The sequence below is a fragment of the Pseudophryne corroboree genome, chromosome 3, assembly GCF_028390025.1.
Source record: "Pseudophryne corroboree isolate aPseCor3 chromosome 3, aPseCor3.hap2, whole genome shotgun sequence".
Lineage (NCBI taxonomy): Eukaryota > Metazoa > Chordata > Amphibia > Anura > Myobatrachidae > Pseudophryne > Pseudophryne corroboree.
This window is the reverse complement of record NC_086446.1, coordinates 239,853,228-239,865,589: the sequence shown is the minus strand read 5'-3', so window position 1 is coordinate 239,865,589 and position 12,362 is coordinate 239,853,228. Positions and strand designations below refer to the sequence as shown.

At 43.8% G+C, this 12,362-nt stretch overlaps 1 protein-coding gene across 6 annotated transcripts in view; it reads right to left on the bottom strand.

The window, feature by feature from the left end:
* SPATA2 (spermatogenesis associated 2) overlaps positions 1–12,079 on the bottom strand; it is an 85,155-nt gene extending 73,076 nt beyond the window's left edge. For 2 of the 6 annotated variants that reach the window (XM_063958945.1, XM_063958946.1), the window contains exons 1-2: positions 11,922–12,078; positions 9,603–9,723 (exon numbers count right to left, since the gene is read on the bottom strand). Coding sequence is in view for 1 of the 6 variants with exons in the window: in XM_063958947.1 (XP_063815017.1) it covers positions 11,922–11,930 (9 nt within the window). In the remaining 5 variants the exon portion in view is untranslated. Of the gene's footprint in view, positions 1–9,602; positions 9,724–11,847 lie in introns of all 6 variants that reach the window. The other 4 variants (XM_063958942.1, XM_063958943.1, XM_063958947.1 and 1 more) reach the window with 3 other exon arrangements.
* Between the last annotated feature and the right edge of the window lie 283 nt (positions 12,080–12,362).

The following is a 12,362-nucleotide window of genomic DNA, read 5'->3' as shown; positions in this document are numbered from 1 at the left end:
TTTGTATGTACAGGTTCAAAGATTTCAGATTTAGAATAGGTCTTACCGAGCCGTCCGGCTTCGGTACCACAAATAGCGTGGAGTAATACCCCTTTCCCTGTTGTAGGAGGGGTACCTTGACTATCACCTGCTGAGCAAACAGCTTGTGAATGGCTTCCAATACCGTCTCCCTGTCTGAGGGAGACGTTGGCAAAGCAGACTTTAGGAACCGGCGAGGGGGAGACTTCTCGAATTCCAACCTGTAACCCTGAGATACTACCTGCAGAATCCAGGGGTCCACCTGTGAGCAAGCCCACTGTGCGCTGAAATTCTTGAGTCGACCCCCCACCGTTCCTGAGTCCGCTTGTAAGGCCCCAGCGTCATGCTGAGGGCTTTGCAGAACCCTGGGAGGGCTTCTGTTCCTGGGCAGGGGCTGCTTGCTGCCCTCTCTTACCCCTTCCTCTGCCCCTAGGCAGATATGACTGTCCTTTTGTCCGCTTGTTCTTATAGGACAGAAAGGACTGCGGCTGAAAAGACGGTGTCTTTTTCTGTTGGGAGGGGGTCTGAGGTAAAAAGGTGGATTTTCCGGCAGTTGCCGTGGCCACCAGATCCGATAGACCGACGCCAAATAATTACTCCCCTTTATACGGCAATACTTCCATATGTCGTTTGGAATCCGCATCACCTGACCACTGTCGCGTCCATAAACTCCTTCTGGCAGATATGGACATCGCATTTACTCTCGATGCCAGAGTGCAAATATCTCTCTGCGCATCTCGCATATAAAGGAAAGCATCCTTTAATTGCTCTATAGTCAATAAAATACTGTCCCTATCCAGGGTATCAATATTTTCAGTCAGGGAATCCAACCAGACGACCCCAGCACTGCACATCCAGGCTGAGGCGATGGCTGGTCGCAGTATAACACCAGTATGTGTGTATATACTTTTTAAGGTAGTTTCCAGCCTCCTATCTGCTGGATCCTTGAGGGCGGCCGTATCAGGAGACGGTAATGCCACTTGTTTTGATAAGCGTGTGAGCGCCTTATCCACCCTAGGAGGTGTTTCCCAGCGCGCCCTAACCTCTGGCGGGAAAGGGTATAATGCTAATAACTTTTTTGAAATTAGCATTTTTCTATCTGGGTTAACCCACGCTTCATCACATACATCATTTAATTCCTCTGATTCAGGAAAAACTACAGGTAGTTTTTTCACCCCCCACATAATACCCCTTTTTGTGGTACTTGTAGTATCAGAGATATGCAAAGCCTCCTTCATTGCCGTGATCATATAACGTGTGGCCCTACTTGAAAATACGTTTGTTTCATCACCGTCGACACTAGATTCAGTGTCTGTGTCTGGGTCTGTGTCGACCGACTGAGGTAAAGGGCGCTTTACAGCCCCTGACGGTGTCTGAGACGCCTGGGCAGGTACTAACTGGTTTGCCGGCCGTCTCATGTCGTCAACTGATTTTTGTAATGTGCCGACATTATCACGTAATTCCATAAACAAAGCCATCCATTCCGGTGTCGACTCCCTGGGGGGTGACATCACCATTATCGGCAATTGCTCTGCCTCCACGCCAACATCGTCCTCATACATGTCGACACACACGTACCGACACACAGCAGACACACAGGGAATGCTCTTATCGAAGACAGGACCCCACTAGCCCTTTGGGGAGACAGAGGGAGAGTTTGCCAGCACACACCCAAGCGCTATAATATATATGGGAACAACCCTATATAAGTGTTGTTCCTTATAGCCGCTTAAATATATAAAAATATCGCCAAAATATGCCCCCCCTCTCTGTTTTACCCTGTTTCTGTAGTGCAGTGCAGGGGAGAGTCCTGGGAGCCTTCCTCACAGCGGAGCTGAGCAGGAAAATGGCGCTGTGTGCTGAGGAGAATAAGCCCCGCCCCCTATTCCGGCGGGCTTTTCTCCCGGAGTTTTAGACATTTGGCATGGGTTAAATACATACATATAGCCTCAATGGCTATATGTGATGTATTCTTTTGCCATAAAAGGTATTATATATTGCTGCCCAGGGCGCCCCCAGCAGCGCCCTGCACCCTCCGTGACCGTCTGGTGTGAAGTGTGTGACAACAATGGGGCACAGCTGCAGTGCTGTGCGCTACCTTCATGAAGACTGAAGAGCCTTCTGCCGCCTGTTTCCGGACCTTCAATCTTCAGCATCTGTAAGGGGGGTCGGCGGCGCGGCTCCGGGACGAACCCCAGGGTGAGACCTGTGTTCCGACTCCCTCTGGAGCTAATGGTGTCCAGTAGCCTAAGAATCCAATCCATCCTGCACGCAGGTGAGTTGAAATTCTCTCCCCTAAGTCCCTCGATGCAGTGAGCCTGTTGCCAGCAGGATTCACTGAAAATACAAAACCTAAAAAACTTTTTCTAAGCAGCTCTTTAGGAGAGCCACCTAGATTGCACCCTGCTCGGACGGGCACAAAAACCTAACTGAGGCTTGGAGGAGGGTCATAGGGGGAGGAGCCAGTACACACCACCTGATCCTAAAGCTTTATTTTTGTGCCCTGTCTCCTGCGGAGCCGCTATTCCCCATGGTCCTGACGGAGTCCCCAGCATCCACTTAGGACGTTAGAGAAATAAACATTTTGTGTGTTTGAAATACTTGCAAGTTCTGTGTCTTCAAAGACTTATGTACATTTACCCCTGGCAGCAACCTACAGAACTGAATACCTGGGAGTGCCCAACCTCCTAATTACTATAGATCAGGGGTATTAAACATGTAGTTCCACACCAGCAGGAAAGCCAAAATACCAGCATGCCCTTCCACAGTTTTATTAGGGCATGCTGGGACATGTAGTTTCACAGCAGCTGAAGGGCCACATGTTGAACACCACTGCGATATAGTTTGATTATGTATACACAGCAGGTGTGTCAGCTAATGGGGATTGGCCGACCAGTTATTTATAGATTGTATGGGGGAAGTATGTAAACATCCTAACATTTGCCTTGAGAAAAACCTATATCAGTTGAAACGCATTGGTGGAGGATGGTGCACTAACAGTAGCTGTTACTGAAAGATTTCTCCAGCACAGGTGTGACAATTGGGAGCGAGAAATCCGGGACTCTTTTCCGAGTGTCGTAGGGGTAAATGTATGGTGCAGTGACAAGAGTGGAGAAGTTGAGCATGGTAACCAATCAGCATTGAAGTAACATTTATAAATTTGCATACTATAAAATTATACAGAGCAGTTGATTGGTTGCCATGGGCAACTTCTCTACTCCTAACATTGCTTCATACATTTACTCCACAGTCACAAAGGAGGTGATTCAATTGTGCTACCTGCCCACTGCTGGGCTTCTATCATAGCTACTGTTGCTCTGATCAGACACCCAATAGCCGCGGTACACACATTTTTCTTGCAGCCTCTGGAGGTGCGAGAAAAGTCCATATTTTGGGAGCCCAAAATACTAACTTTAAACGCCAAAACAAGAACTTTAGATGTATTTAACCGCTTTGTGCAGGTAACCATGGAGATGCCAGGCTCGTTAAATGCTAAAAGGAGTCTTATCCAAGAAACAATTGAGTAGCTCCGATAGACGCCCAGCAGGGGGAACGCGGCACAACTTAATTGCCCCCCAAAGCATTCAGAACTGACTTATGTCAGGTACTCACTGAGCTGGAAATTGCTTTCATTTACTACTACTGGTGATATGCACCAGACCAAGGATGTGTTTGCTGATTTTTATATACGAATTATTTTATTGTGTTATTTGTATAATCATCATTTTATCAAAAACATATTACGCTATGGGGGATATTCAATTGTTTGAAAAGTCAGTTGGGTGTCTGTTTTTTCCTATCTAATAGACAGGAAAAAACAGACATCCAACAGACTTTTCAAACATTTGAATTCCCCCTTATATGTTTTTTATTCTGCTTCATCTTTTGGGACTTTCCACAGGGAGTGGTTACTCTGCATTGATGATCTAGTGTAAGAGTAGAGCAAGATTGAACATTAGCATGGTGGAGTTTTAGGGGGGCATTCAAGAAAACCCAAAAAAAATTCGGACGCCAAAAAATTGTGTTTTTTGGGCTATTCAATTACCCCGTTTTTCCATCCAAATATACTTCACTTTTCGTACAAAAACATAAGATCCGCAAAAATGTGGGGACCTATGTGTTTTCGTGATCGGGAAAGAAAAAAGCCTGCTTATTGCGAATTTGGTTTCGCTTGGCCGAGGCAAGCAAAACAATACCCTCGATAAGTGCCAGCATTGGGGCTAATAGGATAGCCCCTGGAAGGTAAATTGAGGCTTAAGGTGCATACAAACAGTGTGATTCTGGCTAACGGCCGATACCGTCTAGAAACTGCCCGGAGGCATGAACCTCCGATCTAGTTAGTACCGACCCTGCCTGCACACACTATACAGGTTGAGTATCCCTTATCCAAAATGCTTGGGACCAGAGGAATTTTGGATATGGGATTTTTCCGTATTTTGGAATAATTGCATACCACAATGAGATATTATGGTGATGGGACCTAAATCTAAGCACAGAATGCATTTATGTCACATATACACCTTATACACACAGCCTGAAGGTAATTTTAGCCAATATATTTTATAACTTTGTGCATTAAACAAAGTGTGTCTACATTCACACAATTCATTTAGGTTTCATATACACCTTATACACACAGCCTGAAGGTCATTTAATACAATATTTTTAATAACTGAGTATTAAACAAAGTTTGTGTACATTGAGCCATCAAAAAACAAAGGTTTCACTATCTCAGTCTCACTGAAAAAAGTCCGTATTTCGGAATATTCCGTATTTCGGAATATTTGGATATGAGATACTCAACCTGTATTTCCTTGCGATGCCAATCCGGCAGGACCGCGCATTGGCATTGCAAGTGTATACACATGATACAATTTGTGCTAACTTTTCTTACGAAAAGTTAGAAAATCACACTGTGTATACGCACCTTAAGTCAGTAGAGCAATTTAAAACATGCTTGGGATAGGCATATGAAAATCCTTACAAGGGACAAAAATAGTGTACAAGTTATCTAAAGGTTAAATAAAGAGGCAGACTAGATGGGCCAAGTGGTGGTTCTTTTCTCCCGTCAAATTCAATGGGGCAGATTTTATTGTTTTGGGCATCTAGGCAGGACTATTTAGATGACCAAACAATTGTCACAACTCAATTGTTGTTTGGGCGCACAAGCATATCGCACCCAGACAGACCGGGTTTAGTCGCCTAAAACGGCTAAACCAGTTAAAAGTCCTGCTTTGGGTGTCCAAACTCCTGTTCGGACGCACAAAGTGCTGACTTAGAGCACATTTCTTCTCGCACCTCAGGAGGCTGCAAGAAGAAATGTCATCCCTGCGGCTACTGGGCATCTAAATGGAGCAACAATTTAAATGCACCATTTTGCACCTCCTAGTGGTAGCCACTAGATAAAACAATTGAATTGATTTGAAAGAGCTCAAGCTTAACTGCTGGTCATCTTACACTACTGCATCCTTTACCAATTGTATTTAGACAATTGTAATTGTATTTAAAAGGATTTCAAGACAATGTTGGTATTACTGATAATATTGTTTAACAAAAAAAAAAAAACCTAACCTTCTATTACACGGAGCAAAAATAACAATATATTACAAAGAGCCTGCCACCAGAATGATTGGCAGCTTTTTAGTAGTTAGAGGCAGAATTTTTTTACCATGAAAAAAAATAAATTCTTATTTCCCTCAGGGAAGTGTTAAGAAAAAAAAAACACACCCAGCATGAAACTGCTGAACTGTGCCATTTACTGCATCTTTCAGGATGAGCAGGGATTCGACGAGTGGTGACACTGCAAAACTCGTATGCTACTCTTGCAGGGCTGGAAGATACAACTAATAGAGGCACTACATTACAGGAGGATATGGGGACATCTACCAACTATAGGAACAGGAAATGGAACAGGAAAATTGAATCTCCAAAAAGGACTGCACTTCTCTTGGGAGATTCCATTATTAGAGGAATACATCTGGGAAATGCAAATGAAGTAGAGAAACAAGTAAGGTGCTTACCTGGAGCCACATCTCCAAGGGATAAAGAGCGCATGCTAAGAATTGTGAAGGCAGCCAGAAAAGATGGGGAGGTGGATGTCATTGTCCACCTAGGGACAAATGACCTGGCAAATGCTGAACTCATGGCTGTAAAAGATGAATTTAGGAAGTTAGGGACTGCTCTGAAGCAGGTGGCAACCACTGTATCTTTTTCAGAAGTATTGCCAGTACACAGAGGGGAAGACAGAACTCATTGCATCAGAAACTTCAATGTTTGGCTAAGGACATGGTGCAATGATGAGAGATTTGGATTTATAGGCCATAATCACACCATCTGGCAAGATAGGAGCTTATACAAAAGTGACGGCCTGCACCCATCTTCAAGGGGAACGAGAATACTAACTGAACAGTTTGGATGCTTCATCAAGAACTAACAAAGGGGGGCAGTGAACCAAATAGGAATAAAGAAATCTGCTCCCCCAACACAGAGGTATTGTTTCTGCAGGCAAAGGGAATAGGAAGCATATCCACAACAACAGAAGATAATTCAGATCAAAACCAAATAAAAATAGGCAGAGAGAAGAACATAGCTAGAAACAGAAAAAGCACAAACAAAACTCTAAAAGCTATGTGTGAAAATGCTAGGAGCTTAGGAAATAAAATCCCAGAACTAACTGCAATAATGACAAGGGATGATCTAGATATTGTGGCAATTACAGAGTCATGGTACAATGAAAATCATGACTGGGACATAGCAATACCGGGATATACTTTATTTAGGAAGGACAGAATTGGTAAAATCGGAGGAGGGGTAGCAATGTATGTAAAAAATGCCATAAATACTACATTAATACAAAGTATTGAAGAAAAAACTGAGACCCTTTGGGTGACCATAGAAACAGGGGAAAAGTTGATTATTCGTATTGGCGTGATATACAGGCCACCAGGTCAGGAAGAGGAACTTGACAAGAACCTATTGCAGGACATAACTAAAATGGCATTAAAAGGAGAGGTAATAATCATGGGAGACTTTAATCTTCCTGATGTAAACTGGGAGGTGTCTGTTGCTAGTTCCACTAGAAGTAGGAACATTTTAAATTCCCTTTAGGGAGCATCCCTCCACCAATTGGTGAGGGAGCCCACTCGGAAAGACGCAATATTAGACTTAATACTTACAAATGGAGACAGATTATCGGACGTAAAAGTGGGTGAAAACCTGGGATCCAGTGATCATCAAGCAGTATGGTTCAGCATTAAGACAGAGACTGACTCGTCCCATACAAAAACAAAGGTGTTGGATTTTAGGAAGGCTGATTTTGTAGGGATGGGAAAATGTGTAAGCGATTCTTTGGCAGAGTGGAGGAACTTGGAAACAGTGCAGGAGAGGTGGGAAACATTCAAATGTGCAATATTGAAGGCAACAGACCTTTGTATCAAAACGGTTAGGAAAAACACAAGGAAAAGGAAGCCAGTGTGGTTTGCAAAAGAAGTAGCAAATATTGTGAGAGCAAAAAAGATGGCTTTTAGGAAATATAAGCAGACACAAAATAATGAAGACAAAAAGATATATCTTGTTAGACAGAAGGAGACAAAGAAGGTAATCAGATGTGCAAAGGCACAAGCTGAGGAGAAAATGGCCCAGTCAGTGGGTAAAGGAGGCAAAACTTTTTTAGGTATATAAGCGAAAAGAGAAAAACAAAAGGCGGAATTATAAAACTAAAGACGGACACTGGGAGTCTTGTTGAAGGAGACAATTTAATAGCAGATCATCTTGATTATTTTTGCTCAGTATTTACTACTGAAAGAGAGGGGAAGGGGCCACAGTTAAGTTGCAGGGATATTCAGGAAAATGAAACAAGTACATTTACAGAGGGGAAGGTCCTAACAGAACTCTCAAAGCTGAAAGTGGACAAATCTATGGGGCCAGATGGGATACATCCAAGGATATTAAAAGAACTTAAAGAGGTGCTGGTAGCACCATTGACAGAATTATTCAACCAGTCATTAGCTACAGGAGAAATTCCAGGGGACTGGAAAAGAGCAAACGTAGTCCCACTGCACAAAAGTGGAAGCAAGGAAGAGGCAAACAACTACAGACCAGTGAGTCTTACATCAGTAGTAGGGAAATTGATGGAAACACTCTTAAAAGAAAGAGTTGTAAATTATCTCAAATCCGGCAATTTACTGGATCCCAAACAGCATGGATTCACTGGGGGGAGATCATGTCAAACAAATCTTATTGACTTTTCTGATTGTGTGACTAAAGTGATGGATAAAGGTGGAGCCATGGATATAGCTTATCTAGACTTTAGTAAGGCTTTTGACACAGTTCCACATCGCAGACTGCTAAATAAACTTGAAAGTTTGGGATTGGATATTAGGATTATTGAATGGATAAGATCTTGGTTGAAGGATAGAAAACAGAGAGTTGTGGTAAATGGAGTGCATTCACAGGAGGGAAATGTTACCAGTGGAGTACCCCAGGGATCTGTACTTGGACCAGTGCTTTTTAATATCTTTATTGGTGACATTGCAAATGGCATTAAAGGGAAAGTATGCCTTTTTGCAGATGACACAAAGGTATGCAACAGGGTAGACACACCAGGTGGGGTAAAACAAATGATTGAGGATCTAGGTAGACTAGAGGAATGGTCAAGAGTCTGGCAATTACAGTTTAATGCCAAAAAATGCAAAATCATGCACTTGGGTCTCAAAAATCCTAAAGCTAAATACAGTATTAATGGCACTATACTGGAAACTACTGAGGAGGAAAGGGATCTAGGAGTCACTATTTCAGATGACTTAAAAGCAGGTAAGCAATGTAACAAGGCAATGAGGAAGGCTAGTCAGATGCTTGGCTGCATTGGGAGAGGAATCAGCAGCAGAAAGAAAGAAGTAATAATGCCACTGTATAGGTCATTAGTACGGCCTCATCTAGAATACTGTATTCAGTTCTGGAGGCCATATCTTCAAAAGGATATTAATACATTAGAAACTGTACAAAGGAGGGCAACTAAAATGGTGCATGGCCTACATCACAAAACATACCCAGAAAGACTAAGAAATCTCAATATGTATAGTTTGGAGCAGAGAAGGGAAAGGGGGGACATGATAGAAACTTTCAAATATATGAAGGGTTTTAACAAAGTCCAGGAGGGAAACATTCTCCAAATGAAGAGAAGCAATAGGACAAGAGGACATGCACTGAGACTGGTGGGGGGGGAGGTTCAGGGGAAATTTGCGGAAAAATTATTTCACAGAAAGGGTAGTGGACAAGTGGAATAGCCTCCCATCAGAGGTGGTAGAGGCTAAGACAGTAGAGCAATTTAAACATGCATGGGATAGACATAAGGATATCCTTACAAAGAAATAAGGATCAAATAAGGTTAGTGATAAAAAATAATATTAAAAAAAAAAAAAATAAGGGGCAGACTAGATGGGCCAAGTGGTTCTTATCTGCCGACAAATTCTATGTTTCTATGTTTCTATGAGTGGTGACTTTCATGAAGGAAGGAATTAAGGAGACATAACTGTGCCTTCCATGACAAAGAAGTGAACTGCGTGTTAAAGTTGGGCTTTGCTTACCCTAATACTTCACATTGCTGCTGTCATCATCCCATAATGGACTGCATTGCTGAGAGCAGTGAATTGAAGCAAGATCCTGTTGCTGGTTGGAGCTTCCCAGTATACTCACCTGATCAATACTCTGGGTAGTATGGAGATTACAAAGAACATTCCATCAGCTACTACTTTATAATAAATAAAGCCAACATCACTGGTGACAGGCTTGCCTCAGGGTTACAGGCCTGTTTATTTGACAAGCTACATAAGTGGATCACAACAACATTGCAATGCTATTTTCATGTAGGAAACATGGTGCATTAATAAACTGTATATAGGTAACCATTACCTTTAAAATGTATTACAATCTAGTGCAAACATTTTATTTTGTAAGAATAATGTCACAACTCTATGCTAAATAGTTCACCAGTAGGGTAATGTCACACAAGCACTTAAAAACACCAAAACCCTGAAAATACATACAATGGCTTGCTCCAAGACTCATTTGTAAATACGTATCATTCAGTGCTCCTGCCATTAAATGCCAAACTTAAGGTGTGTACACATGGTGAGATTCGGGCTAACCCCGATTCTCACTTTGCGACAGGGTCTAGGTCGGTATCGCAAGCACATAATGACTGTGCTTGCGATACTGACTATGTGCGATTTTGGCTAAGTGTCAATTTTGACTATCTTTTCTATAGAGATAGTCAAAATTGACTTGCCTGCACAGTCTATCTAGGCTTGCAATGCAGACAGTGCGGAACCACAAGGTGACTTCACCTTGCGATCTCCACTAACTTTTCTTATGATTTTGACTATATAGTCAAAATCGTAAGAAAATATCTCAGTGTGTACACACCATTTGAAGGTAGTGTTGTAATTGTGTGACAAAAAAAGACGCAGATGTACTAAGCCTTGGTAAGTGATGAAGTGGAGAGAGATAAGTTACCAAGAACCAAAAAAACCAGCTACAGTCATTTTTTTTTTTTTAAACACAACATGACGGTTAGGAGCTGAATGGCTGGTACTATAACTCTCTCCACTTTCTCTTGCTTTGGGGCTGATTTAATTATTTGTCTCTCCAGCCACCACTAGATGGCGCCTAACAGCAATTCAATTGTTGCTCCGTTCAGGCACGCATGCAGCCGGGGAGAGAGATTTCAGCTCAAAGCCTCCTGAGGTACAGGCTGAAATGTGTGTAAACACCAGGGTTTTGGCGCTAAAACCTATACTTTAGACGGATTAAGTCGGGCATTCGTGCCCAACGGGGCGATGAATTGAATAGCCCCAGTGGTCACAGAAAACATTCGGGCACCCACAAAACAATTGAATCAGCCCCTTAATACATCTAGATGGGTTGCAGTTATGAGACCACTGGTCACAAAACCGGCCCTAAATCCCGCCCTCTCACTAGCCTGATGGTCGGCATGCCAACCAAGAGGGACTTTTCCCACTCGTGTGTGTCCACGACAGCCATAGTGTGGGAATAGAACCTGTGGCAAGCGCAGCAAGCCACCAAGCCCGCTGCATGGCGAGTGCAGCAATCCCGCAAGGGGCTTGTTGTGCTTTCCCCCACCGGCATTCCGCCAGGATACCAGCATCGGTATGCTGACCGGTGGTCACGCTTTCCCAACCCATCTCCCCCAATATCTTTATAGCTACAGGGAAACAGTCCAGCTGTACCGTTAATTTTTTTTATCATAAAATGGCAGAACATTGATATTTAATGTTGGAAATCCATTACAATATTAATTGGCAAATATGACAGTAAACAAAAGCAATTCAAAATAATATAGAATCAGAAATTTAGGTGGCATTACAAAATTTAGTAGCTGGGACTGTATGCCATGGAAGAAGCATATAACAGTTATTAGGCCCCTTACAGATTATGTATACAGGTGGTTGTAACTGTATAGAGCAATGCGCAGCAAGGGACTGTATACCACTGTAGTAGCTATACAGCCAGCCCTGTCCCTGTATTCCGTGTACAGGGGGCAATGCTCAGCAGCTCACTGCTACGTATCTAACAGCTATGCTGCAAGCCCTGTCCTAGCAATGCACGCCATAAAGCAGCCGTATAAGGGCTAAGCGTGAAAGTGCCAGAGCATTTTCTGTAGGATACAGGTGACTGGGGCAGAGCTACTGCTGCTGCCGGCTCCCTGTCACTCTCCTCCCCCTAGCTGGGGAAACACACCAGCTAGTGCGCAGTACCTGGGCACACGCACCGTCCATGGCACACCTCCCCCAGGCCGCCCGATATACGCACCCGAGCCAAGAATAAGGGAGGAGAACCCGCCACAGCGCTCCCCTTCACATCCCGAACCGCAAATTCGCCCTCACCTCCGCCATTATGGGAGAGAACGCTTCACTTCCTCCTTCTTGCGACGTCAGCACGTAGCATGTGGGGAGCGAACTCGTCAGCGTGGCCCCTCCTACTGGCTACTGGGATGCGCGTGCCCGCCGCTGCTTAGGCTAGACTCAGTACAAGAGGGGATCCAGCAATGCATGTGGTAACGAACAGGTTGTGGCTATGTAGAAGCCGGTAACGGGGAATATGGTTTCCTCACCTACCTGCTATGCATGTTGCCGACCCGACTCTCACTGAAGACTGGACATCCAATAAAGGGGCAGATTCAGTTAGTCGCTGGATTTCAATTGACTGCCGCATAACTGCTCGTTAAGCTCCAGAGGATGCACTTAAGGCGGGTGTAGTACTGCAGACCGGCGGTCAGGAGACCGCCGGTCAGCTTACCGACGCCGGGATCCCGGCAGCATACCAAC